The sequence below is a fragment of the Pocillopora damicornis genome, chromosome 13, assembly GCF_964200805.1.
Source record: "Pocillopora damicornis chromosome 13, jaPocDami1.2, whole genome shotgun sequence".
Classification (NCBI taxonomy): domain Eukaryota; kingdom Metazoa; phylum Cnidaria; class Anthozoa; order Scleractinia; family Pocilloporidae; genus Pocillopora; species Pocillopora damicornis.
Window position 1 is genome coordinate 4,828,742 of NC_142682.1, and position 24,506 is coordinate 4,853,247.

General features: G+C 37.0%; 3 protein-coding genes and 1 pseudogene across 3 annotated transcripts; 3 read left to right on the forward strand and 1 right to left on the reverse strand.

Annotated features, from left to right (window-relative positions):
- The first annotated feature begins 537 nt into the window (after positions 1-537).
- On the forward strand, positions 538-7,145 carry LOC149035081 (uncharacterized). Its single transcript, XM_089192470.1, has 4 exons — positions 538-885; positions 2,363-2,510; positions 3,350-3,521; positions 6,454-7,145. Exons 1-4 carry the CDS (start codon positions 538-540, stop codon positions 6,593-6,595), a joined length of 810 nt encoding a protein of 269 aa, XP_089048596.1. The 3' UTR covers positions 6,596-7,145.
- LOC149035082 (uncharacterized) lies at positions 5,332-6,045 on the reverse strand (annotated as a pseudogene).
- Positions 7,146-9,426: 2,281 nt separating the features above from the next.
- Positions 9,427-13,233, forward strand: LOC149035083 (uncharacterized). The gene is made up of 4 exons (XM_089191246.1): positions 9,427-10,016; positions 10,437-10,584; positions 10,783-10,954; positions 12,638-13,233. Exons 1-4 carry the CDS (start codon positions 9,669-9,671, stop codon positions 12,774-12,776), a joined length of 807 nt encoding a protein of 268 aa, XP_089047372.1. The 5' UTR covers positions 9,427-9,668; the 3' UTR covers positions 12,777-13,233.
- Positions 13,234-17,930: 4,697 nt separating this feature from the next.
- LOC149035084 (uncharacterized) lies at positions 17,931-21,543 on the forward strand. Its single transcript, XM_089191983.1, has 4 exons — positions 17,931-18,570; positions 19,065-19,212; positions 19,411-19,582; positions 20,980-21,543. Exons 1-4 carry the CDS (start codon positions 18,223-18,225, stop codon positions 21,116-21,118), a joined length of 807 nt encoding a protein of 268 aa, XP_089048109.1. The 5' UTR covers positions 17,931-18,222; the 3' UTR covers positions 21,119-21,543.
- Positions 21,544-24,506: the final 2,963 nt, after the last annotated feature.

The window sequence follows — 24,506 nt, forward strand, 5'->3', positions numbered from 1 at the left end:
AAGAAGTTAAACCCTATACTAATAAGGCAAACTAAAGAAAATGAAGTAAACGAAAATGAAAGAATTCTTCCCTGAAGCCACTAACTGACAAATTGTTAATAATGACTTATTCAAAACAGTTATTTGGACAAATATCATTTTTAGACTTGAGGTTGTTATTGGTTTCATGTCACAAAGAAAACTGTCAATATAAAAACACAAAGCATTCATGAAAAAGGAAATCAACTAATGCAGAAAAACAGCTGAAACATAGTTGTAAAATATATGGATAACCAAGAAGGCTGAATTATTAATTTTTTTTTGGCTATTTGTGGGTTTATTTAAGCTCCTGTAACAGATGTTAATCTTAAAAGTAAGCTTCAGGGTAGCCTCGACAAACATGACGGACATCAGCATCTTCACTTGTTTGATGTGTTAACAACCTCAAAGTAAGGAATCAAGAAATTTACAGTTCAAGACGGTCTTTATATGAAGACTGAGGTCATTATTTGAAATTAAACACTCATTGTTTACATGTTTATTCACTTCGCAACGACAATGCTGAACTATCTATTCATCAAATCCATCATCTTTATGACCGGGTTCATCCAAATATCGTCAGTCCTTGGTGTCAGGCAAAAACTGATGCATGAAAGAACACATTACAAACTGGAAGGCAAGTCCCTGATGGGAAACGTAACGGAGATTAGAAAAGTAAGGGACTTCTTTGATTGTTCGTTCGTTTGCATGGAAAAAGGCATCCCTGCCTGCCTGTCCTTTAATATCAGTAGAGTCAGTGATGACAACAGTTACTATGTGTGTGAGTTAAGCAACTCAGAAAGGTACATGGAACCTGAAAGAATGCAGGAAAGGATAAGTTTTGATTATTATGGCACAATTACTGAGGTAAGTTAATCTTTTTTTTTTATTGAATTCGAAAGGAAGGTGAAACTAGGTGAAGTTACTGTGCTGAGTTCAGTTGTTCTGCAGATTTATATTTTCTTCTTCGACAACAAAGATTTTAATAAGGGGAAGATTTAAAATTTTATATTTTTTCCTATTATTTTAATGTCCCCAATTAGCTTTTATAAGACATCGACACTTCAATAAAGTTGTTATGTTATGTTAAAAGATTCATACGGACTAATTTAAGGCAATCTCCAGATGCAATTAGAACAGTAGTCGTAAATTAATAATAGTAAGCCAGTTAATCAATAAAATCTTAGTATTATCTATAATTTTACATTGGCCGAAGTTTTTCAATAAATACGAAACAAACTCACAATTAGAGGCAAATTGGAAAGAGACTGTAATTTTTTCCCTTTTTTGCTATCGCAAATTGGTTTATAGCTTCCGTCTGTGTTTGAAGATTAATTGTGGTAATAGGACCGACTTGAGTCCAATTCTGTCTGTAATTGTAAGAGTGATCAACAAAATCGGACGAGCGCGAAGCGGGTGTCCGATTTGTTAATAACGAACATGATCACAGGCTGAATTGGACGACAAGAAGTCCTGTTACCAATGAATCATATCTATTACAATTTCCGAAAAAACAAATAGACCCAGAAGAAATTTCCTCAGTGGGACAATGTCTTTGTTAAAAGTTCCTCCATCTTCGAAATTTCCTTGTTTTTCTTTCGATAAGTGTTTGTTGCTATGGTTATTGTGATCATTTCTGTGAATGGTGGATTGACTGAATGGATTTAGAGTGGTTAGATGCTTCAACTCTCCGATTACAGGTGTCCGATTACAGCCAACTGTCCAATTACACTGTCCGATTTCAACTTTACAGAACGATTAGTGAAAAATGAAGCTGCCCCAATAGGAATTGAGGAGTTTGTAATGGTTATGATTAATCCATTCTTAACTACTTATTTCTTTATCTTTGCATCTAATATGTTGCATTTCTTTAAATGTTTAGCCTGTCCTTTCAAAACATTGTCAGTAGCTATGTTGAAAATAACATACCCTGTGTTCTGCTGCCTCAAGAGGAAACCTTTTCAATGTCAATTGCAAATAAATGAATTGCTGCTCCCGTATGAGCATATTTTTCATTTGCATCCGCTTTTCAAAGTATTCATTCTTTCAAGCTCATTGTCAAGGAAAAAGTGCACATTAAAGAGTGCAATGCAAACACTACTTACAATAACAGCATTAATCCATTGCCTTGTTTCTATTCTTGCTCAAAAATGTGGGTTATAACATGAAAATATTTCGCGCCGATCAAAAGCTTTTGGCAGATTTCAGTAGCTTAAAGCGTGGCAGGTGCTGCACCACCACAATACGAGAGACGATTCACATGGAAAATACAAATGCATCACGTATGTCTTGTGAAATTCTCCGGTTAGAAGGAAACGGAAATTTCATTTTTTCTTCCATGTAGATGCTTTTCGCCCTCCTACCAACGTGTAACAGGAATCCGTGTAAGCATGGAGGGACTTGCACTCAAGATCGGCTGTTTGGTCAAAGAACCTGTCATTGCCTTCCTGAAGTTAACATGCTGCCATTTATTGACGATAAGTGTAATATTGGTAAGCATGACTTTGATAATAAAGGAAGAATTTTAGTACTAGACTGGAAAAACAGCAACAGCAACAAAAATAAAAAGACGCTGATGAATTCTGGTAAGGATTGAAAGTTTGTTTTCACCATGAACTAAATTTGTGTTGTTTTAAAGCAGAGAGTTCATGGCACGAGGTGGAGAGTAAAGACGTCATGGTGAACACGATGTTGAGCGTTTTTTTTTTTTTTTTTCAGTTATGAATGTTCGTAATTCATTCATAATTCTTAAACTTTTAATTTGTGGTGTCTAAATCAGAAGGGCCGGGACATACGGTGGAGACGAATATGAAAGCGCTCTTTGCAGTAATAAACACCGCTGAAGCTCTTCAACCAGTACGGAATTTGAACCTATTTCCTCTGTGATACCGGTGCAGTGCTGTACCAACTGAGCTAACAGTGTTACTGCGAAGATCGCTTTTTTATTCGTTTCTTTGTCCGCAGTTAAAATCTATGATTTTCATACTTACAGTCATTTACACGGTAGAGAGTTAAGAAGTCATACTGATGACGAGATCGAGCTTTCTTTTAAAAATCTATAATTTTTTTCCCCACGATTAGCCATTGGAGGAAAAACTTTAACAATAGTAAAACCCTTTTCGCATAAAAAAGGAAACACAGACAAAACAAGCAAACAAAACCAAGACTGAATAAGAGAAAATGAAAGAAAGAAAAAAAGCAAAAAAAAAAAAAAAAAATGGAATTCTTCCGCGGAGTTCATTTACATTAATTTTTTATTTCGCCAAAAAGCCAATAATATTATTTTATAAAAAAATAAAATGTAATGGTCTTTATTCTTACTTTTTTATAGATACAAATGCCATGGAACAATATGGATACGTGGAAGGAGTATTTCATGCCAGTGTGGGCAGATATACCTTGACCTTTCATGATGCCCAACGTCTTTGTGCATTGCTCGGGGCAACCTTAGCTACATACGATCAGTTGTACACTGCTTGGGAAGCTGGCCTTCAAAAATGCACGTACGTACTATTTTATTCTTCTATTATTGTTTTCATTTATGTTTCATTCTGTTTCTTTGCTTCTAGGCTGTTTATGTTTGAAGTAAAGAATGTTTCAAGTTTTCTCAAAGAACAAGTCGTTTCTTAATTATACTTGTAAAATAGACATTTTCCCTCAAGACTGGTTCGAAGCTGGTCTATGTATTCATTTACCTTAATTAACAGCCGGAATACCTTCTATTTTCCTCACCTCGTCCATCGTTTTCGAACTTTTTTCAAACCATCTAACATCTTATTCGAATTTTTGAGATTCTATTCTGATTTCTTGTTCTAAGATAATAAGCCATTCTACTAAGGAAACAGAAGCGGCACTTGACTAGTCCAATTTGTCAAAGTACGCAGTTGTTTTGGTGCCACGGCTGTCAGATGACATACCCTTTCGTGCATTCATTTGTCGGTCATCTTCTGGTGAAATCGTGTCGTTCTAATTGTTAACTGGATGGATGAACAATAATTTTTCACAGCAAAACGTTAATGGCGACGCTCATATTCAGTACGAGTATAATTCGGTCTTATTTCCTGTAAATTTTAGGACCTATAAAATACATCAAATCGATCAACAGATCATTTTATTTATTCATTTTTTCCACTTTTTTTCAAATTTATCCATTTCCTTATCTATCTACTCAATCATCCCAATCTATTTTCCAGTTGTTAGTCGCTGCATCTTTCTTGTGCTAGTTTATATCAATTCATTTTTAGTCACTCGTTTCTTCTTCAGGTACGGTTGGCTAGCTGATGCCACTGCTCAATACAAACAAGGTTACCTGGTTGTGGAAATAATATTGGCATTTGTGGAAGTTCCCATCCTCAAACTAAATGGCACAGATATAATACTTGGTGTTATAAATAGAGAAAGATAACAAACGAGTAGGACGATTTGATACCATTTTTTTTTTTCAGTAAGAAACTTTATTATACTACCCTTCACGTTATTACAACTGTTCACATCGTTCACTTCCAATTTCGTCTTCTGTTATTTTCTTCTATTTTTCAAAAAATAGAAAATATTTCTTTTTTTTATTATTTTTTTCAAATTTTTTTTTGGGTGGAAAAAAAGAGCAAATATGAAAAATGGGACCATTTTAGTTTGATTTTCAATAAAAATAGGTAGTCAATATACTGAAGTTAATTTTTTAACCCTCTAAGCTAAGTGGGCATACAGGCTCTCGTCTTGCGTATCATATCCATGCATCAAAAGCTATTCTGTGGTAAATTAATAATTACAGAAGAGCAGGTGGTTAAAAATCAGCCACGAATTTAAAAGAAAAGAGCGCTTTCCACTCTCAGCCTTTTTCTGGCGGCTCCTTTCATCCAACATCTCTGTGCACTGCTTGAGGCAACCTTAGCTACATACCATCAATTATACACTGCTTGGGCAGCTGGCCTTCAAAGATGCAGGTACGTACTACTTCATTCTTCCATTGTTGTTTTTATTATTATAATTATTTATTTATTTATTTATTTATTTATTTTTTGCATTATTGCTACATACTTTCTCTGTCATACTTTCACTCTATGTGTCTTGAGCCATAAAGGAAAGACATTTTGCAGATAGGACAGGTTACAGACACTGAGGTAGATTTACAGGCTTATATTTTGCTATACCTCATTTATAAAGAAAAAAATTTAATTGGGAAGTTGGACCATTCTCTGTAACTTCCTTACATAAGGGGCGGTTGATCAACTGTTAACTAGTAAGTGATAGGGAACTAATCACGTCACTTGAAATATTAAAGAAATCTATAAAAAGCTAAGTTTGTCGTTTGTCTCACGATGTAGTCACGTGTGATGTAGATCGCGACGTTTCGACTGCATGTTCTGAAACGGCGGAGGTCTCGGTACGGGCGAGTCGAATGCCTCGATCGTGCTCCTAAATTCTGTCTTGCATAGGTCTTCCAGTCTCTGCAATGTACACCTTACCGCATTCACAGGGAATCCTGTAAACTACACCATCTTGTTTTGCCGGGTCAAACTGAGATCTTAGCGTAGTCTCCGACTTGAAAACAGCGCGTACGCCTTGTTGTTGTAGGCAGCGGCGAAGCTGTTCGGATAGACCTTTAGCATAAGGTAAAACCGCAGTAGCTTTAAACTCGTTGGCGAGCTCGGCACTGTTGTTTGGTTTTCCGGTCTTGGTAAGTTTCTGCAAGAAAGAAAAAGGATAACCATTAGAAACCAGAACAGATGACAGATGTTTTTTCTCCTCAGAGATAACGGAGGGTTTTGTTACGAGGCGTTTGGCGCGCTCGTAAAGGCACTTAAAAATACCGCGTTTTACTGATTGAGGGTGGTGTGAATCATACGCTAATTACTGATCGGTGTGCGTGGGCTTCCTGTATACGCTGGTGGAGAGGCGGCCGTCAGGTTCTCTTAAAACTGCGGTGTCCAGGAAGGCGAGTTTGTTGTCTTTCTCTGTCTCCATGGTGAAGCGGATGGAAGGCTGCTGGTTGTTTAAATGCAGTAAGAAGTCGTCTACGTTTTCGCGATCCAGTAAGTCCACGCACGCCGATCTAAAAATCTAGAAGGACGAGAGAGAATCTTGAATATAGATTACTTCATAAAGCACGTGCGATTTTTATTCACGCGACAGTTGAGTGAACAATCAATAGAGGTTTAATAATCCCTTTCTACTAAGAAGACGTAGGAGGAGTGTTATTATTTTTTAAACCTCAGTTAATGATCTGCAAAGCTTGAGAAAAGTCGACCAACCTTGTCAAAAATACAGTGTTGTCTCTGTGTCCGCTCAGTTGCAGTTCAATACAAGCATCGCTATCATTTATACCCAATTACTAGTTTAATGTGGCTTCGGACCTGGGCGACTCCGGGCCGAGTACGTAATTAAGACAGCTAGCTTTGAGAACATGGGCGAAATGGTGAGTTTAGTCTTCTTCAGGTACGGTTGGCTAGCTGATGCCACTCTTCGCTACCCAATGCAAACGGTCCAACCTAATTGTGGAAGTCTTACCGGTATTATTGGATCGTCTACTCCTCAACATAATAAGTCCAAAACGTATAACGCTTGGTGTTATAAATAGAGGAAGATGAGGGGCGTGAAGAACGACCTAAGACCGAGATATGACATCTTACATCGTATGAAATTTTTTCGCCTTTTTCTTTTTCTTCAATTTCCTATTTGGGTGGTAAAACAGAGCAAATGTGAAACTAATGGAACAATTTTAGCTTGATTTTCAATACACTGGACTTGATTTTGCAACCTTTTAAATCATGGGATACAGGTTCTTGTCTTGTGCAACATATTCTTGCATCAAAAGCAATTTGAAGATTATATAGAAGAGCAGGTGGGTCAAAATTAGGCCACGAACTAAAAGAAAATTGCGCTTCCGTTTTTTTTTTTTTTTTTTTTATGGCGGCTCCTTTCATTTGCAGATGCAGTTGAATATTCCAGGGTTTCAAGTATTAGATAGACAAATAAAACACAGAGTATCTTGCCATAATGGAAACCTTTGTAACGTAACGAAAAAGGCCTAATTAGAGGGTAAAAAAAGCACTTCCTCTTAGAAAAGACAGTCATACTTAAAAAAAAAAAAAAAAAAACTAATTGCGATAGCTTAAACCAAATAACTTAGGACTACAAATTCAAATAGTTACTTAATGCAATGTATGGACAAATTGCTAATTCCTTCTTAACTAAATAAATACTTCAGACACTATTAGTAGTTCATTTACGTTTTTCAAGTAGCCTCAACTCAAAATATCTTTAATATTCTTTAACAGAAACTCTAACCATCATCTCGTGCGCAAAAAGGACTTGAGGTATTTATAGTTTCAACTAGAAACCGGAGGCCCTGTCTTCCGACAAAAACAAATACATGTAGAGCCGATGAGTGAAACGATAAGGCAGTTGTTTTTTTAGCCGGAAAGGAAATGGCTGCGACAGAACCTCCTCCGCGATCACAAATATGAGCTGATATTTGTTGCACTCTATATTTTCCAAAGGAAAATCCGTAAGTATAGCCTCCGTTAATCTATTTGACAATTCTTCCTTTTTCTTCCATTTGATCGTAAAAGATACTTTGAAGTAGCAAACAACTGCACTTAAAGGTTTACCCGCCTCAATTTGTTTGATGCAAACCTGCACACTCTGGTGAAACGGTGTGGCTGTTTTTGCATCTAGGAAATAGCTTCGCTAAAACGTTCATGTGCGTTAGCTGCCGTTAATCCGATCGATGATGTTTAATCCATTTGATCATAAAGAATAAGTTGAAGCAGACAAACGACAACTCCGCTCGAAGGTTTCCCGTCCTAATATCTTTCATAAGAACCGACACCTAAAGTATCAGGGTTTTCCAAAATTTCCAGAAACCAGTGTAGAAATTTTTCCTTTTTGTTCCGATTTTAATGCGCGAGACGCGAGACATATCAATTTCCGAAAGACACTTAAGTGTCTCCTAAAGAGCGGAATCGAAACTAATAACTTGCCATCTTTCTCTTTCTCTTGCGAGAGCGAAATGTCAGAATGACGCTCAAATGATAAATTTGGCTTGTGGTTGACAGCTGGAGCTTAACCGAACCGATCAGGAACTTCTTTGGTTGGCGAACGGAGTTTTGCAAAATAACATTGACTTTAGGCAAGGTTGTGCCTAAATCCTACCGGCAAGAGGTACGCCTGAGGAGCAGTAATGACGATTTTTTTCGGAAATTGTCGGCTATTCCAAATCGGCGGACTATTCCAGTTTTACCAACAATCAAGCGACGAGATTAAACCCGACTTGAACATTTATTACATGGTTTACGTGTAAAGAATACATTGTTAAGTTTAAATCAAAGCAATTTCTCTCAGTTTTGTCTGGCTGTTTCCTTCACCCTCGTCGATCTTAAGTTTCTTGTTTTATAGCATAGTTTTAGCTTAACACTGTAGCCGCTTAACACTTAGCTTAAGACCTACGCTTGCAAAGGTAAACAAAATCTATGAATAATATCGCCGCTATAATGCCTTTGTTATAGTGCTACTAGTTAGAAAGATCCCCTAGATGAGATTTCTATTGTCTTGTACCTCTAGCAGGAGGATCTCGGGAGGCTTAAAAAATACTACCGGTTTGCTTCACATTTTACTTTTTCTGCACACCAAATTAGTCTTACACTCCTTTGAGTCATTTTTTTTTCCAGAATACGTTCCTACTTGTTTATTTCTTTAGCCTTACACTCCTTTGAATCGCTTTCTTCGTACCTCTAGCTTGTAGGATCTTAGGAGGCTCAGAAAATACCAGAGGTACAGCTTGCGTATTCAATCGACTTTATTTACGTTTTAAAGTAGCCTCAACTCAAAATATCTGTGTTATTCTTTTAAAGAATCTCTAATCTCGTGCGCATAAAGACTTGAGGTTGCTATAGTTTCATCTGTCTTAAATGAGTCTGATTTTTTTATGAGGTTTCAGTGGTGTCAGTAATTAGCCGTAAAAGGGAAAAAAATTAGCCATCAGGCGTCGAAACTGACAAATCATAGCCGTTAGTCGTGAAAAAGTTAACCGTATATTTTTTTTGTCGTAACCGAAAGGGGTTAACCGTTAGCAATGAAAGCTATCACTCCATCGAGACCCTCTGTAATGAAACTGAAAAAGACGACGCTAAAGACAATTATTAATGTTTAATAAACTACTGTATGGCAGAGTATCAATCGATAACAGCAGCTGTTCATTCACACGATTAATAAAAAAACCAGCGGATGTAGTTTAAACAATGCATGGAGAACCGAAAAAGCTATAGTGTAATTGTTTTTCGCTGGTTATGTGTGGGTTTAAGTTTCTAAGACAGTTGCTAATTCAAAACGAAAGCGACAAAGAAAGCTTCACGCCGACCTTAACAAAAAATAATTAAAAAAAAAAACAAAAAAAAACAAGAAAAAACCAAAGAAAGAAAAACACGATCGTGGGCATCTTGAGTTGTTTGAAGACTAATTTTTTGGCGACCGCAAAATACGGAATCAAGATATATAACTTTCTAACCCTCCATTACAGGAAGTTAAAGTTAAAGATCCTGTGACAAAGATGCGAGAAGGATGTCAAATTGTGGCCGACCTTCGTGATAACTGAGAGCATTTTCTAAAATTATACACACATCGCTTACATTTTTCTTCCCGTGGCAACGACAATGTCAAAATATTTTTTCATCAAGTCGATCATTTTTATGACCGAGCTCATCTGGAAATCGTCCGTCCATGGTGCCAAGCGACATTTGATGCATGAAAGAAGTTATTACAAACTGGAAGGCAAGGCCCTGATTGGAAATGTAACAGAGGTTAGAAAAGCGAGGGACTTCTTTGACTGTGCGTTCGTTTGCATGGAGAAAGGCGTCCCTGCCTGTTTGTCCTTTAATATCGGTAGAGTCACTGATGACGACGGCGACTATGTGTGTGAGTTAAACAACTCCGAAAGGTACATGGAACCTGAAAGAATGCAAGAACGGATAAATTTTGATTACTATGGCATAACTACCGTGGTAAGTTAAGTTATTTTCATTGTATTAAAAAGAGGGTGTAACTGGATGAAGTTGTTTTCTTCAATTTCGTTTTTCCTCTCGATAAAAACTCGAAAAAGTTTGCAAAGAACTTACGCTCGGCTGATGTATAAATGTTTCATCTACGAGTCAAAATACTACTTATTCCAGCTAAGTGTAGAGGGTAATGCGGACACCACGCGCGAGGGATTTTTTTTTTTTAAATTATTTTGCCAAATAGAGCAAAGTGAAAACATGAAAATGAAAAAGCTTAAAAGGGTTAAACTTACAGCTGTTACATGACAACAATTTTTTTAGGAAAATTCACATTTGACCTGAAAATCTTTTTTTGCACAATTTTGGGATCTTGAACGGCCTATTCTCGAAGAGGTAAACGGAAACGTCATTATTTCTTTTCTGTAGATGCTTTACAGCCTTCTGCCAACATGTGACCTTATAGCTTGTAATCATGGAGGAAATTGCATTCAAGGTCAGCGGTTGGGTAAAATTACGTGTCAATGCCTTCCTGAAGTTACTGTGTTGCCATTCATTGACGATAAGTGTAATGTTGGTAAGCATAACTTTGATCATTAAGGAAGATTTTTCCACTATAGTTTGAGGCTAGAAGTACCAGATTAGTAGGAAAAGACTTTTTCGAATAATTCTGAAGAGAATCGAAAATTGGTGTGCGGTGCTAAAATTGGCAGAGAATTAATGGCGCAATTTTGAATCCTAACAAAAATTTATGTTACTGTATCTCTTTCCAAAGATACGAATGCCATGACGCAGCTCGAGGCCGTGAAAGGCGTTTTTCATGTCCAAGTGGGCAGATATACCTTGACATTTTACGACGCCCAACGTCTCTGTGCACTGCTCGGGGCAACCTTGGCTACACACGACCAGTTATACACTGCCTGGGAAGCTGGCCTCCAAAAATGCGCGTAAGTAGTACTTTATTCCGCTGTGTTTGCGACTTACTTGTCGTCTCCATCATACCTTTGCTCTAAGGTGTCCAGATCTATAAAGGAAGTAATTTTTTTCGAACTGCTTAGAGTAAGGTAGCATGTTATCCACTCAGCATATTGGCAAACGCACACTAGAGCTGGCTAATCCAGAAAAATCAGATCCTGAGGTCAGATTAACACTTTCATCTTTTGCTATATTCCTTAAGAGAACAATTCAATCTGCAATACCATTTTTAAGCTAGTTATAATGGGGTAGCTGGCAAGCTAAAGAACCTTTTAAGGAAGATTTTTAGCAGTCTTTTTAGCCTTGTAAGCCTTGTACATATAACATGTCGCACAGTACTAAAATTTACTAAAAACGGTTAATTTTTTTTTTGTCAAAATAACAGAAGCACCAGCTTTTTCGTTGTCACTGACACACATTTTTACTACCACTATTGTCTCCAATCGTTTTCCGGATAAATGAAAATTAGACAGAGTGATTCCAATTTTCAAGAAAGGGGAAAGAAATATCTTATATTATCATAGAGCAATCTCTATTTTTATAGGAAATATCGTGATATCTGGGGAGTTCTGAAATATCATAATTTGTTTATATTACAAATCTGATCAACTCAGATAAAATCAAAAGATTTTTTCTTCGTAAGTAACGTACCCGACGCCGTTGTCGTCTTTACTCAAACATGACGTTGTTTTCGTGGTGGCCTCATTCAAAATGTATAATTTTTTGATAACGCAAAACTATTCTGTAGAGACACAGACTCGCTGACATATGAAATTGAAACTGAGGATGTTTATCAGGATTTTTGGAATGATAAGGATAAATTTGACAATAGTGACTATCCTGAAAATTATCCATATTCTGATAAAACAAACAAAAAAAGTTATAGGGAAGCTCAAAGATGAGACTTCTAGTATGGCAATTACTCATGATCAATTCGTCAGATTAAGATAAAAAATGTACTCCCATAAAAAAGGTAACGACAAAAGTGAAAGAACAGCTAAAGGGATGAAAAAAAAAAGTCATAAAGACGTCAAACATGAAGGCCTAAAAAATGTATCATTCAACAACAAACGAGTACATCGTAAATGAAAACCATCAAGAACAACAATCATCAACTTGGAGTTTGAGATCAACAAGGAATCAGCATCCTGCTTTGATGATAAACCCTACATCCATGACAATAATATAACAAGCTATGCATACGGCCATTAAAAATAAGAAAAACCACAGTGTTACGCCGCAGCTGTGGCGAAATCACAAGTGTCATAAGCACAGTCCAAGAGACTGACTGTTGGTTGGTGGAGGTATCTAAACTATCTAGGTAAATTTAATTCAAAAAGTAGCCCAAAATCTTTAAATACAATCCCCTCTTCTATCACATGATAATCTTAAGAATGATATCCTCGGGAAAGTCCCTGTTGTATTACATCATAGATTTCCTGCGTTTCAGAGAGTATCAAAATGGAAAATTGCTGTGAGATCATATCAGAAGTCTCCTATAGTATTCCAATGCTTTGATATTGTAAAATGATATTATCAAATGATTCCATGAAATAATTCCATAAGATGATTTTGTTAAATAATCTCCATAATATGAAAAGTCTATCACTAAGTGATCTCGTACTGTCAACTCCTAGTCTACTTATATCCTTTAGGTACGGTTGGCTAGCTGATGCCACTCTTCGCTACCCAATGCGAACGAGCAAACCTAGTTGTGGAGGTCGTATCGGTATTATTGGATCGCCCACTCCTCAAGATAATTCCAAAACATCTAATGCTTGGTGTTATAAATAGAGGAAGATATGGGCCGTGAAGAACGACTTAAGACCGAGATATGATATCCTATATCATATAAAATATTTTCCTTTGTTTTTAATTTCTTATTTAGATGGTAAAACAGAGCAACTGTAAAACTGATGGACCAATTTTAGCTTGACTTTAAATAAGAATAAGTACTCAATACACTGAACTTAATTTTGCAACCTTTTTAGCCAAGGGATACAGGTTCTCGTCTTGTGTAACATATCCATGTATCAAAAGCTATTCTATGGACCATAGTCCAGATGCAGTTGAATATACGAGGGTTTCAAATATTAAATAGACAAATAAAATACAGAGTATCTTCGTAAACTCATTACGATAGCTTAAACCGAATAACTTAGGACTACAAAATTAATTCAAATAGTGACTTAATGCAATGTATGGACAAATTACTAATTCTTTCTTAACTTAATAAATACTTCATGATACTATTGGCGGTTTATTTACGTTTTTCAAGTAACCTCAACTCAAAAGATCTTTATTATTCTTCTACAGAAACTCTAATCATCATTTCGTGCACAGAAAGGACTAGTGGTTGTTATAGTTTCAATTAAAAACCGGAAGCACTGTCTTCCAACAAAATTAAATGCCTGTAAGGCCGATGAGTGAAACGGTAAGGCAGTTGTTTTTTAAGCCAGGAAGGAAATGGCTTTGACAAAACCTCCTCCGCTTTGTTTGCTGCACTCTATATTTTCCACAGGAGAGAGACTAAAATAAAAATCTGTCTTTTTTTTCTTCCATTTGATCGTAAACAATACTTTGAAGCATCAAATAACTGCACTCAAAGATTAACCCGCCACAATTTGTTTGATGCAAAGTAGCATACTCTGATGAAATGGTGTGGCTGTTTTTGCATCAGGGGAACAAATGGCTTCATCAAAACGTTCTCTGCTGACGCAAATACAAGTTGATAGTTGCCGCACTCTATATCCTTCAAATGACAATCCGTGAGCGTAAGCTACCAGCTAAGATCTTCCAAAGTTAAGTTTAAATAAAAAATACACAGATCTATTGTAATCACTACTCCATCCTATCGCGCAATTTCGCCCGGCAGTTAAAAATTTAAAACAAATATTGATGGAACATCGTAGTCTGATAGACAATCAGCCCTTGCAGAAAACAATTTTTACAACACCTCTCATCATTTCTTACAACAATGGAAAATTCTTTAAAGACATGCTTGTAAGAGCAAAAATATGATTTGAAGGCGATAATGCGACGCGACCACAAAAGCCACCTAAAAGCCACCTTAAAAGTCGACACACACAAGGGGACTAGTCCCAGCATCTGCCTGCATCTAGACCCCAGAAGAGTTTGCACGAAGGGACTGGTCGCAGAGACTAGTCCCTGGTAGTTTTTACACGCAGGGACCAATTGCGTGAAAAGTAGCAAAAACCGGGGTTCTAGTGGTATCATTCTTCCACTCTGCAGCTTTCTTAAGACAAAAAAATTATTAAAACAGCAGTGTAGCATTGAAATAAATAAGCTTAGAGCAAACCGCAGATTGTTCAGCGAAATTATTCAGTGCTTGAATTGTTTCTGATTCAGTTTAGAATTGAGCATAAAATAATCCTTTGTTACCGATTAGATGTGGCCAAGACAGAAACTGTAAAAGTCGAAAAGCATTCTGGTGGAAAAAACGTTCCAAGCATCGTGTTCCTCGTGATCCGCCATCTTGAAACAGAGTTCGTAAGGAATTGTGGGAGCTTGTGATACCGATCTGTGATTGGTTTATTTTAATTTGGTTTATTTTAATTTGGTCGCAAGGATTTGTCCCACGAACAGTCCACATGAAGTGTTTTGAAGAAAAAGTCACAGGGACTTTTTCAAACCAGTTTGAACTCGTGGGACTAGTCGTAGGGACCAAATTTTAGGCCCTGCGACTAGGGACTTTGTGGCAAAAACGGCCAGTTCACACGATGGGACTTGTCCCCGCGACTTGTGGCCGGGACTTGTGGCAGGGCCTAGTCCCCTCGCGTGTGCCGACCTTTACAGAAACTCTAACCATCATCTCGTCGCAAAAAGTGTTGTGTTGCTATAATTTCATCAGTTTAAATTAGACTGCTTTTTATGAGATTTCAATGGTCGTAACAGTTAGTCGTAAAAGAGCATATAAAATTAGCCATCAGGCGTCAAAATTGACAAATTCTAACCTATAGTCGTAAAAATGTTAACCGTATTTTTTTTAAATATTCTTATGAGCCCCTTCTAAGCCAAGAAAAAACTTTTACAGCAGACATGGCCGCCAGTCGTATTCGACCACGTGACTTAGTTTTGTCCCGATAGTAAAGTGCACGCCGCTTTAGTGAAAACACCACGCATGTGCTTGCCCTCGTGGAGCAGATTATCATTCTAGCTTGCTTTCTTTTCAATCCACACCCACAGAAGTAGTCCGCCTAAAGAAAAATCCTAAGAGTGAAACAATTCGAGGTAAAGTAAGGGAAATAGTTCGGTAACAGCAGATAGTGTGAGGGCATATTTTTGCGACACGGGCTGAAGGAAGAGAAACCCTCCAAGTGTCCCGCTCCTCAATTCGAAGCATGGAAACTAGTTGGCGGCGCAAAGGGTACCGGGAGAGTTAAAATGGCGGAGACGGGAGAGCTAATTATCAGTTTATAGAATTTCGTTGTGACTCGTCAGTTTCTGGATAGTTGAAAATTTTGTGGAAATTTATTGTTAGTTTTATGTAAATCGTGTCTTTTTTCTCAAATTCAAAATTCATATTATTTTGTGTATATTCTTGATAGGTTATTTTGATGTTTGGGCATGGAACCCATGATGTTTTCCTGGCTATTTATTCACTAGCTTTGACTGTATAATTTAACAATAACTGTTGTGGTAGTTCTGTCTAACCCTAGGCTAAATTGGTTTTAAATCTAGATATTTTAGACCGTGGTGACTTATGAGCATACCAAAGTAACCAAAATGACTGTTGTGTTTACTGGAAGGGATTCTGTAGATATTTTTAAAGTTTATGGAGAGACCGTTGCTAACTTTGGTTTATCACTTCATTCAAATAAAATCAATTTAAGTTACCTTAAGTCGCCATAGGTCGCCTTGAATCGCCTAAGATTTCAATGCCTTCTCTGCCGATTTAGCTTAAGTCGCTTTAGTCGCCTTAAATCGCCTTAAGTCGTCTTAAATCGGCAAAAATCGCCCAAAGTTACGGCGACTTAAGGTCCCAGAGTAGACCTCTCTAAGTGTAGAATCGCAAGCGATAGGGAACCGAACACATTACTTAAGAGATCCAGAACGACGAGTTTTTATCTAAGAAAACAACTCTTAAACATTGATTACTTCATAGAGCACGTGCGATTTTTGAGTTAACAATCAATAGCGGTTTAATATTTTATTTTTTCTTGGAAGACGAGGGAGGAGTGTTGTCAGTATTGAAACCTCAGTTACTTCTCACAGTTACTTCTCTGTTTGCCCAGTTGCAGTTCAATACAAGCATCGCTATCGTTTGTAGCCAATTACAATTTCAACGTGGCTTCGGACCTGGGCGACTCCAGGCCGAGTACGTAATTACGACAGCTAGCTTTGAGTGAGCGAGCGAGTTGTTGAGTGTGTAAAGGATGTGTTTCAACGAGGGAGTGAATGAATGACATATATGTATATTGAAACCCTCATAAAAACACGGTTCGACACTTCGCGTAACCACGAGTTAATTTGAGTATTACTTATAAAATCGCTCCATAACTTAATTCATAATCAAGCATTTATACCACTTAATATATTCCAGAAAATTCGGGGTCTTAGTAATCCAGATAGTCAAAAGTCGAGGTGCTGTTCAGCCCGAACATATTTTATAGTACCTGGTGACTAAAGATACCCAGAAAACCTTTCTCGTACAATTCAACGTTTTTTCATTCTTCACTTAGCAAAGCTACCGACGCTTTGAGGTTTTCCTGTTTCCTTGCTTCTTGTCTGTTTCTCTTTGAACAAAAGAATGTTTCGAGTTTTCTCAAAGAACAAGTCGTTCCTTAATTAAACTTGCGAAATGGAAATTTCCCCTTAAGTTTCGTTCGAAGCTGGTCTATGTATTCATTTACCTTAATTAACAGCCGGAATACCTTCTATTTTCTCCGCAACATCCTTCGTTTTGAAAAAATTTTCAAATAATCTTACATTTGATTTAAATTTTTGAGGTTTTATTTTGTTTTCTTGTTCTAAAATAATGAGCCCTTCAACCAAGGAAACAGAAGCGACACTTGACTCGTCTAATTTAATGCTTGGGGCTACAAAATAGAGAAAGGTAAGAGACAAGAAGGACGATTTGATACCAAAAAATGTTTTTTATTTTTTCGGGTTTCTTTTTATGATTAAATCTTACCAAGAACTTTGAGTAGTACATGTGTTAGTCAAAACTGAAAGTGGAGCTTCAGTGAGTGACTTACGTGTACTGCATGGCCTTCACACTATTACAATTGTTCACACCATTCACTTCCACTCTCAAACCGTTCACTTGCCCAATCAATGCCTAACACTAATTCGAAAGAAAGGTCAGAAAGTAAACAGAGCATGTCCTCTTAGACAAGACAGTCATCGTTAGAAAACTCATTGCGACAGCTAAAACGAAATAACTTAGGACTACAAATTCAAATAGTTACTTGATGCAACGCGATGACAAACTGCTAAATCCGTCTTAAATAAATAAATAATTTATGATGCTATTGATGATTTGTTTACGTTTTCAATTAGCCTTAACTCAAAATATCCTTATTATTCTTTCACAGGAACTCTAATCATCATCTCGAGCGCAAAGAGACTTGAGGTTGCTATAGTTTTATCTGTCTTAATTTAGACTGATTTTTATCAGGTTTCAGAGGTGTCAACAATTAGCCGTAAAAGGAAAAAAGACTAGCCACAGGCGTCAAAATTTACAAATTCTGACCGTTAGTCGTAAAAGGTTAACAGTGTTTTGTTTTGTTTTTTATTTTATTTTATCGTAACGGAAAGGGGTTAACCATTAGACATATAAGCTATCACTCCATCGAGACCCTCTGTAATAAAACTGAAAAAGACTTTAAAGACAGTGTTAATGTTAAGTAAACCACTGTACAGCAGTTTAGTACTCGATAACAGCAGCTGTTCATTCTCACAATTAATACAAATACCAGCAGAGAACCGACGAAGCTAAAGTGTTAATTACCGTTCGATGTTTAACTGTGAGTTCATGTAAGTTTCTGGGACAGGTGCTGATTCAAAAAGAAAGCTTCACACTAACCTCAAATTTAAAAGAGGGAAAGACAAAAATAGTCGTAGGCATTTTGACTTGCTTGAAGGCTAATTTTTTGGCGACCGCAAAATACGAAGATGTGAGAAGGATGTCAAATTGTGGCCGGCCTTTGTGATAACTGAGAGCATTTTCTTAAATTATACACACATCGCTTACATTCTTCTTCCCTTTTCAACGACAATGTTCAAATTTTTTTTCATCAAGTCGATCATTTTTATGATCGGGCTCATCTGGAAATCATCCGTCTATGGTGCCAGGCGACATTTGATGCATGAACGAATATTTTACAAACTGGAAGGCAAGTCCCTGATTGGAAATGTAACAGAGGTTAGAAAAGTAAAGGACTTCTTTGATAGTTCGATCATTTGCATGGAGAAAGGCGTCCCTGCCTGTCTGTCCTTTAATATTGGTAGAGCCACTGATGACAACAGTTATTATCAGTGTGAGTTGAGCAACTCAGAAAGGTACATGGAACCTGAAAGAATGCAAGCACGCATAAATTTTGATTACTATGGCACAACCACTGAGGTGAGTCAATTTCTTTTCTTTTTGTCAGAAAGGAGGTGAAACCGGTTAAAGTTGTTTTCTTCAAATTTCATTTTTCTCTTCCATATCAACTCGAAAAAGTTTGCAAATAGCACGCACTCGGCTAACGATTTACAACTTTTTTCGTGTTTTCCCAACAATGCGTGGGTAATTACGCTGGTAAACCCTACCGAAAGAAAATGCGGTCTATTGTATGGATACTTCATCTGCAAGTCAAAATACTACTTATTCAAGCTGAGTGTGAAAGATCATACCCGTAAGTGAATATTTTTTACTCTTTTTGCTGAAAAAAAAAAGAAGGTAAAAATACGAAAATGAAAAAGTTTATATGGGTTAAACTTACAGCTGTTACATGCCCACATTTTTTTTAGGAAAATGGACATATATCTAAGTAAACTGAATTTTTTGGCACAATTTTGTAATCTTATGCAGCCTCTTCTCAAAGAAGTAAACGGATTTTTGATTCTTCACTGTAGATGCTTTACCGCCTTCTGCCAACGTGTGACAGCGTTACTTGTAATCATGGAGGAAATTGCATTCAAGGTCAGCGGTTGGGTAAAATTACGTGTCAGTGCCTTCCTGAAGTTACTGTGTTGCCATTCATTGACGATAAGTGTAATGTTGGTAAGCATAACTTTGATCATTAAGGAAGATTTTTCCACTATAGTTTGAGGCTAGAAGTACCAGATTGGTAGGAAAAGACGTTTTCGAATAATTCTGAAGAGAATCGAAAATCGCTCTGCGGTGCTAAAATCAGCAGGGGATTAATGGCGCAATTTTGAATCTTAACAAATATTTATGTTACTGTATCTCTTTCCAAAGATACGAATGCCATGACGCAGCTCGAGGCCGTGAAAGGCGTTTTTCATGCCCAAGTGGGCAGATATACCTTGACATTTTACGACGCCCAACGTCTCTGTGCACTGCTCGGGGCAACCTTAGCTACATACAACCAGTTATACACTGCCTGGGAAGCTGGCCTTCAAAAGTGCTCGTGAGTGGTACTTTATTCATTAGTGCTTGCGACTTATTTGCCGTCTCCAACATACCTTTGCTCTAAGGTGCCCTAATCCATAAAGGAAATATTTTTTTCGAACTGCCTAGAGTAGAGTAGCATGTGATCCACTCAGTAGGCTCGCGAACGCACACCAGAGCAGACTAATCCAGAAAAATCAAATCCCGAGGTCAAGATTAACAATTTAATCTTTTGCTACATTTTATACGGAAAGAAAAAATTAAGACAAGAGTTCAACCTTCAATACCTCTTTTAAGCTACTTACGTTGGAGTCGCTGGTGAGCCAACCTTCTCCAGGTTGGCATTATGTTCTTTATCATCCTAGCATACCATATCCGGACTGAATCCCTTTTCTTAAACACAGGTTGCGCAAATTTAAACAAGTCCTCGTGTTTTTCTTATTTTTTGCACTTGTCCGTCTTCCCTAAGTTTTTGCACCTCTTTCGCGTCACAATTGGGAAATTTTCCCGCCGTTTTTTAAATATAATTTCGGTTACCATGGAAACTGTAGTTTTAAAATGTTGATATTTGATATTGATATTGAGTTTGGTATTAGATACTACTGGTCTGAGCCGATCGCTTTTTTTTTTTTAAATTCCTTGGCTTGTTGTATAATGCCTGTACTTAGCAAAATTATGAAGAAAGTTATTTGTGAGAAATGATAGGAATGCCTCGCTCAGAATTATTTGCTTTCCAAGCATCAATTCGGGTCAGAAGACTGCACTCAAGTGCTTCAGTTCTTTTGGACAGCACAAACAGCAAAATGTTCAGGTTTCGTAAGCTAGAATTATATGGCATCACCGTTGGGAACGCTCTGTCACTCACTATGTGATGCCCGTCTGAGGAATCGTAAACAAAACGCCAGCTGATTGTTGATTGGAAAAACGACATTTTTGTCCTAAGGAATTTAAATGTTCGTACTCCTGATTAGCTACGTTTATAGGAGGGTCTTAATGGGATTAACTGATAGCCGTGAAATGGTCAAAAGTTGACAAACTTTATTCGTTAGTCGTAAAAGATGTTAACCGTAAAACTTTTCTTGTGACAAGGATGGAATGATACTTACCGTTAACCGTAAAATGGCTAAAAATTTTAACCGTTAGCCACAAAAGCCATCACACCATTGGAACCCTCTTAAAATTTAAGAAGCTAAGAAGTGTTTAAATAGATGAACATGACACATTCATGTATTTGTTCATCTTTGTTTTTTTTGCTTTTGTTTGTCTGTTGTTTTTTTTTTCTTTTTCATGCTATCTATTCATCCATTATTATACCTCATAATTAAATGTATTTTGCTATATTTTCTGCAATTTTCACGTGTTAGTTTACATCCTTGGACCATGACATGTATCTTTCTTCATATCACTCTTCTTCAGGTATGGTTGGCTAGCAGATGCAACTTTTCGCCTCCCAATGCAAACGCGTATACCTAGTTGTGGAGGTCATATCGGTATTTATGGATCGTCCGACCCACAAGATAAGTCTAGAAAATATAATGCTTGGTGCTATAAATAGAGGATAATATGAGGCGTGAAGAAAGACTTAAGACCGAAATATATTATCCTTTTTGGTGTGTCACTGAGATTTTGCATCAATGAAGAGTGCATCTATGAAGAGTATTTTAGAATTTACACCCAAAAAAATTGGAAAAAAAAAACCCACAACAAACAGGAAAACAGGATGCCAAGAGCTTCGAGTGACAGGGTGGAGCTCTAGTTAAGCATATTGCCCGTCACTGTATTTATTTATCGATTTACTTATCTTGCCATTGCAAGTAAAGCTAGTATTGAAAACACTGGTAATAAAGGTGGCATTGTTACTGCAGAATATTCCAAGTTGTACTATGGTACTGTGGTATTGCAAATTGCCGTAAATAATGTAATTAACGTGAAGCGAAAGTGATGAAAATCATTCATGATGATGATAACGATATTGATAATAACGATAATAATAACGACAATAATAATTATAATGATAATAATATAATAATGATAATAATACCGATAATTATCATCATGATTATAATTATAAAGCTTGAACCTGAGTATTAAATGCCACTGAAGTAGCATTTCAGTAAAGCGTGTAAAGCTAATAATACTCGCACAATTCTGAACTAAGTAAGGCTGGTTATAGGCTAGCCTGATACGTAAAAAGAATACCCCTTCCTCCCCCGCAAATGCATTTCTGGGAGTCTTTAAATATTGGATGTTATCGATACCGAAATTTACACTTTGAAGTACTATCGTTCGTGTCTTTGATTGGTCGAAGGATTTATATTCACAGTCGTTTGCTACCAATTTTTGAATTGAAATGTCAAAAATCTCAGTATGTATGAAGTAAAAACATATTACCATGTAATGTGCTTTAAAAGTTATTATTCATCCAAAAACTAACTCAATCGCGCCATGGAACAACCTCTATGTTATACCGTTTGCCTTGTGTATTGTGTTTAAGTGTAAATTACCTGTGATTGTCTGTATGTTTCATAATTTGGATTGTGTACTTGTTGTGGATGTTTATATCGTTGTGTAATGTTATGTAAACTATGTCGAGTAATGTCTCAGTTTTGGGTATGAATTTAGTCTTGTGGATCAATCCTTCTGTCCACTTTTTAAGAAACAGCGTTGTCGTTTGTTAAACGCGTTCAAAACTTATCGCTGTTGACTGCTAACAAGAGAATAGAACCTGTTTATAATTTCTTGCTGCTGATGCTTACCAGCTACTTTCATGTTTCTTCGCCACACTCCTCTTCGGCCCAACTGGGGACTTTAAAGGGATTGCTAAGACAAATGATAAATACTGAACTCTTGAAACTTCGCACACAGCAAGTATAAAACGCTACTTTTCAAACGTCCTATTTTGGTATCAGGACATTCCTAAATCACTCCGGGAGCTAAGGTTACAGTCGGACCTGGCTTCACAGGAGGAAGCCTAAGGTAAAACAATGGAGCACATTAGTCTTGATGATATCACTCAACTTTAGCACCCCTTGGCCTCATTTAGAGGGAATCTTAAGGGAATGTTAGTTTAAGCCAAACCGAAACTGGGAGTAATAGAAAAAACATCCACAAAGCTACTTGATTGTAGGGGAGGTTACGTCAAGTGCGGCTAAGTATAACTAGCGTGCACTGGAACTTTTGAATATTGGTTTGTTCGTGTTTCCGTCCCTCAAGGCCAAACTTGTGTCAAATACCCCACTCAAGTGCTAAATTTGATCCCCAGTCTTTGTTTTTGATAGCTATCATCGTTATTTCTTCTTGCCTTTTATTTATTTATTTATTTTGTTGTTGGTTCATTATTTTTTTCATTGTTATCTTTTTTTGCGGTAATCCGTTTTGTGTATACGCCACATATACTTAATTTGCCTTCATTATCATCATTCATAATAATCATCACTATCAGCTGGACTACATATAGCAAAAGGCAATAAGCTTTTCAAACTTATCGTTTCACTCTTTTGGCCCTATAATGCCAATTCTATTCCCATATTCAATTTTTCGTTAGCATAGGAAAACGAACAGTTCTATCCGTGATCCAGCCCCATCTGTTCAAGGAAAAGACCAATTCTAACAGGAGATTTAAGGCCTTGTTATAATCATGTCGAGACCTGAGATCTTTAGAATGACATATGTTTGCAGTTGTTATTCATTCAGTCTTTTCATAAGCTCGGTTGGTTTGGTTTGTTAGTTCGGCTATTCTTTCAAGGAGCTGGTCAATTTATTAGATTGTTACCGGATTACAGACCTTGGCCGAGGCGTTGACTGGTTAGTTGCGCAAAGTCGACGAAAATCTAAGCCGACACTCGTCAGCCATTTTGCGGATCATTCTTACTGGAGAAAGTGACAATAAAAAATGCGAAAATAACGATAACATTGAAAAAAAGCGAGCAATAATTTCAACCTACTGCAGTGATGGTTCCGTGATAATCAAAGCTTTTATGATCATACATTGCTTATCAGGCTTCATATATCTCTCGGAGTTGATTAGTTCACATGAATGGTGCCTACTTTCATTGTTCCTTCCGAAGTTTAGAGACAGACGAGCTGAGGAGGGACCGCTTTCCAAGCAAAGGAAAGAGCAATCAAAGTTTTTATTTACCCTTATGGTCAATGTCGAATTTCCAACGAATGCTATGGATTCCAGTCTCTAAAATTTCATTTGGTGCATTCTAAGCTGTCGACCGAGGCCATAGAATGCGAAAACTGTGAAACAACATTAAATAAAGGGATTGGATGCTTCTTATCCACACGACTACGGAAATCCTAGGAGTGAGTTGAAGAAGTCACAACCATGGGTGGCTAATTTCCGCAGTTAAATTAGTGTTAGTTTACAACGCAGTCACCTCGTGCATTCAGAAAGTAAAAGGAAAAAAAGTTACAACCTAGTCCGGAAGCTTTGACTCCGTAACAAATTTGAGGTAAAGCTTTTCAAAAACTGTCTGAGAAACAAATACACCAACACGTTTATCGCGTCGAAGGACATTTTTTCTTTGCATCGAATTCCCACCGGAAAAATGATCTTTACCTTACTGGGCTATTTTTTATACTTCATCGCTTACCTTTGGTGCTTTCTCTCTCACTAGGCTGAAAACTGAATTAAATCTGAAGTGAATTTAACTTGATATAATAGTTGAACATTTCTCATTCCTCTACAACCTGCCTTCACTCCTGGATATCAATCTCAGTTTATGAGAACTAATGAATGGCTCAAACACAGACTGCATGTTATCTGTTTTCGCACCTGGATATTAATTTAAGTTTGAGTGGGGGATTTGCACCATTGAAGTACCTCAAAAACAACTACCGATCAATATGTTGAAAGGTAGTGGGACTTGTAACTGCTTAAAATTATATTTAATGATAATGACATTTCGCGTTGGTCTATTAATTTTCCTTTGCTTTGC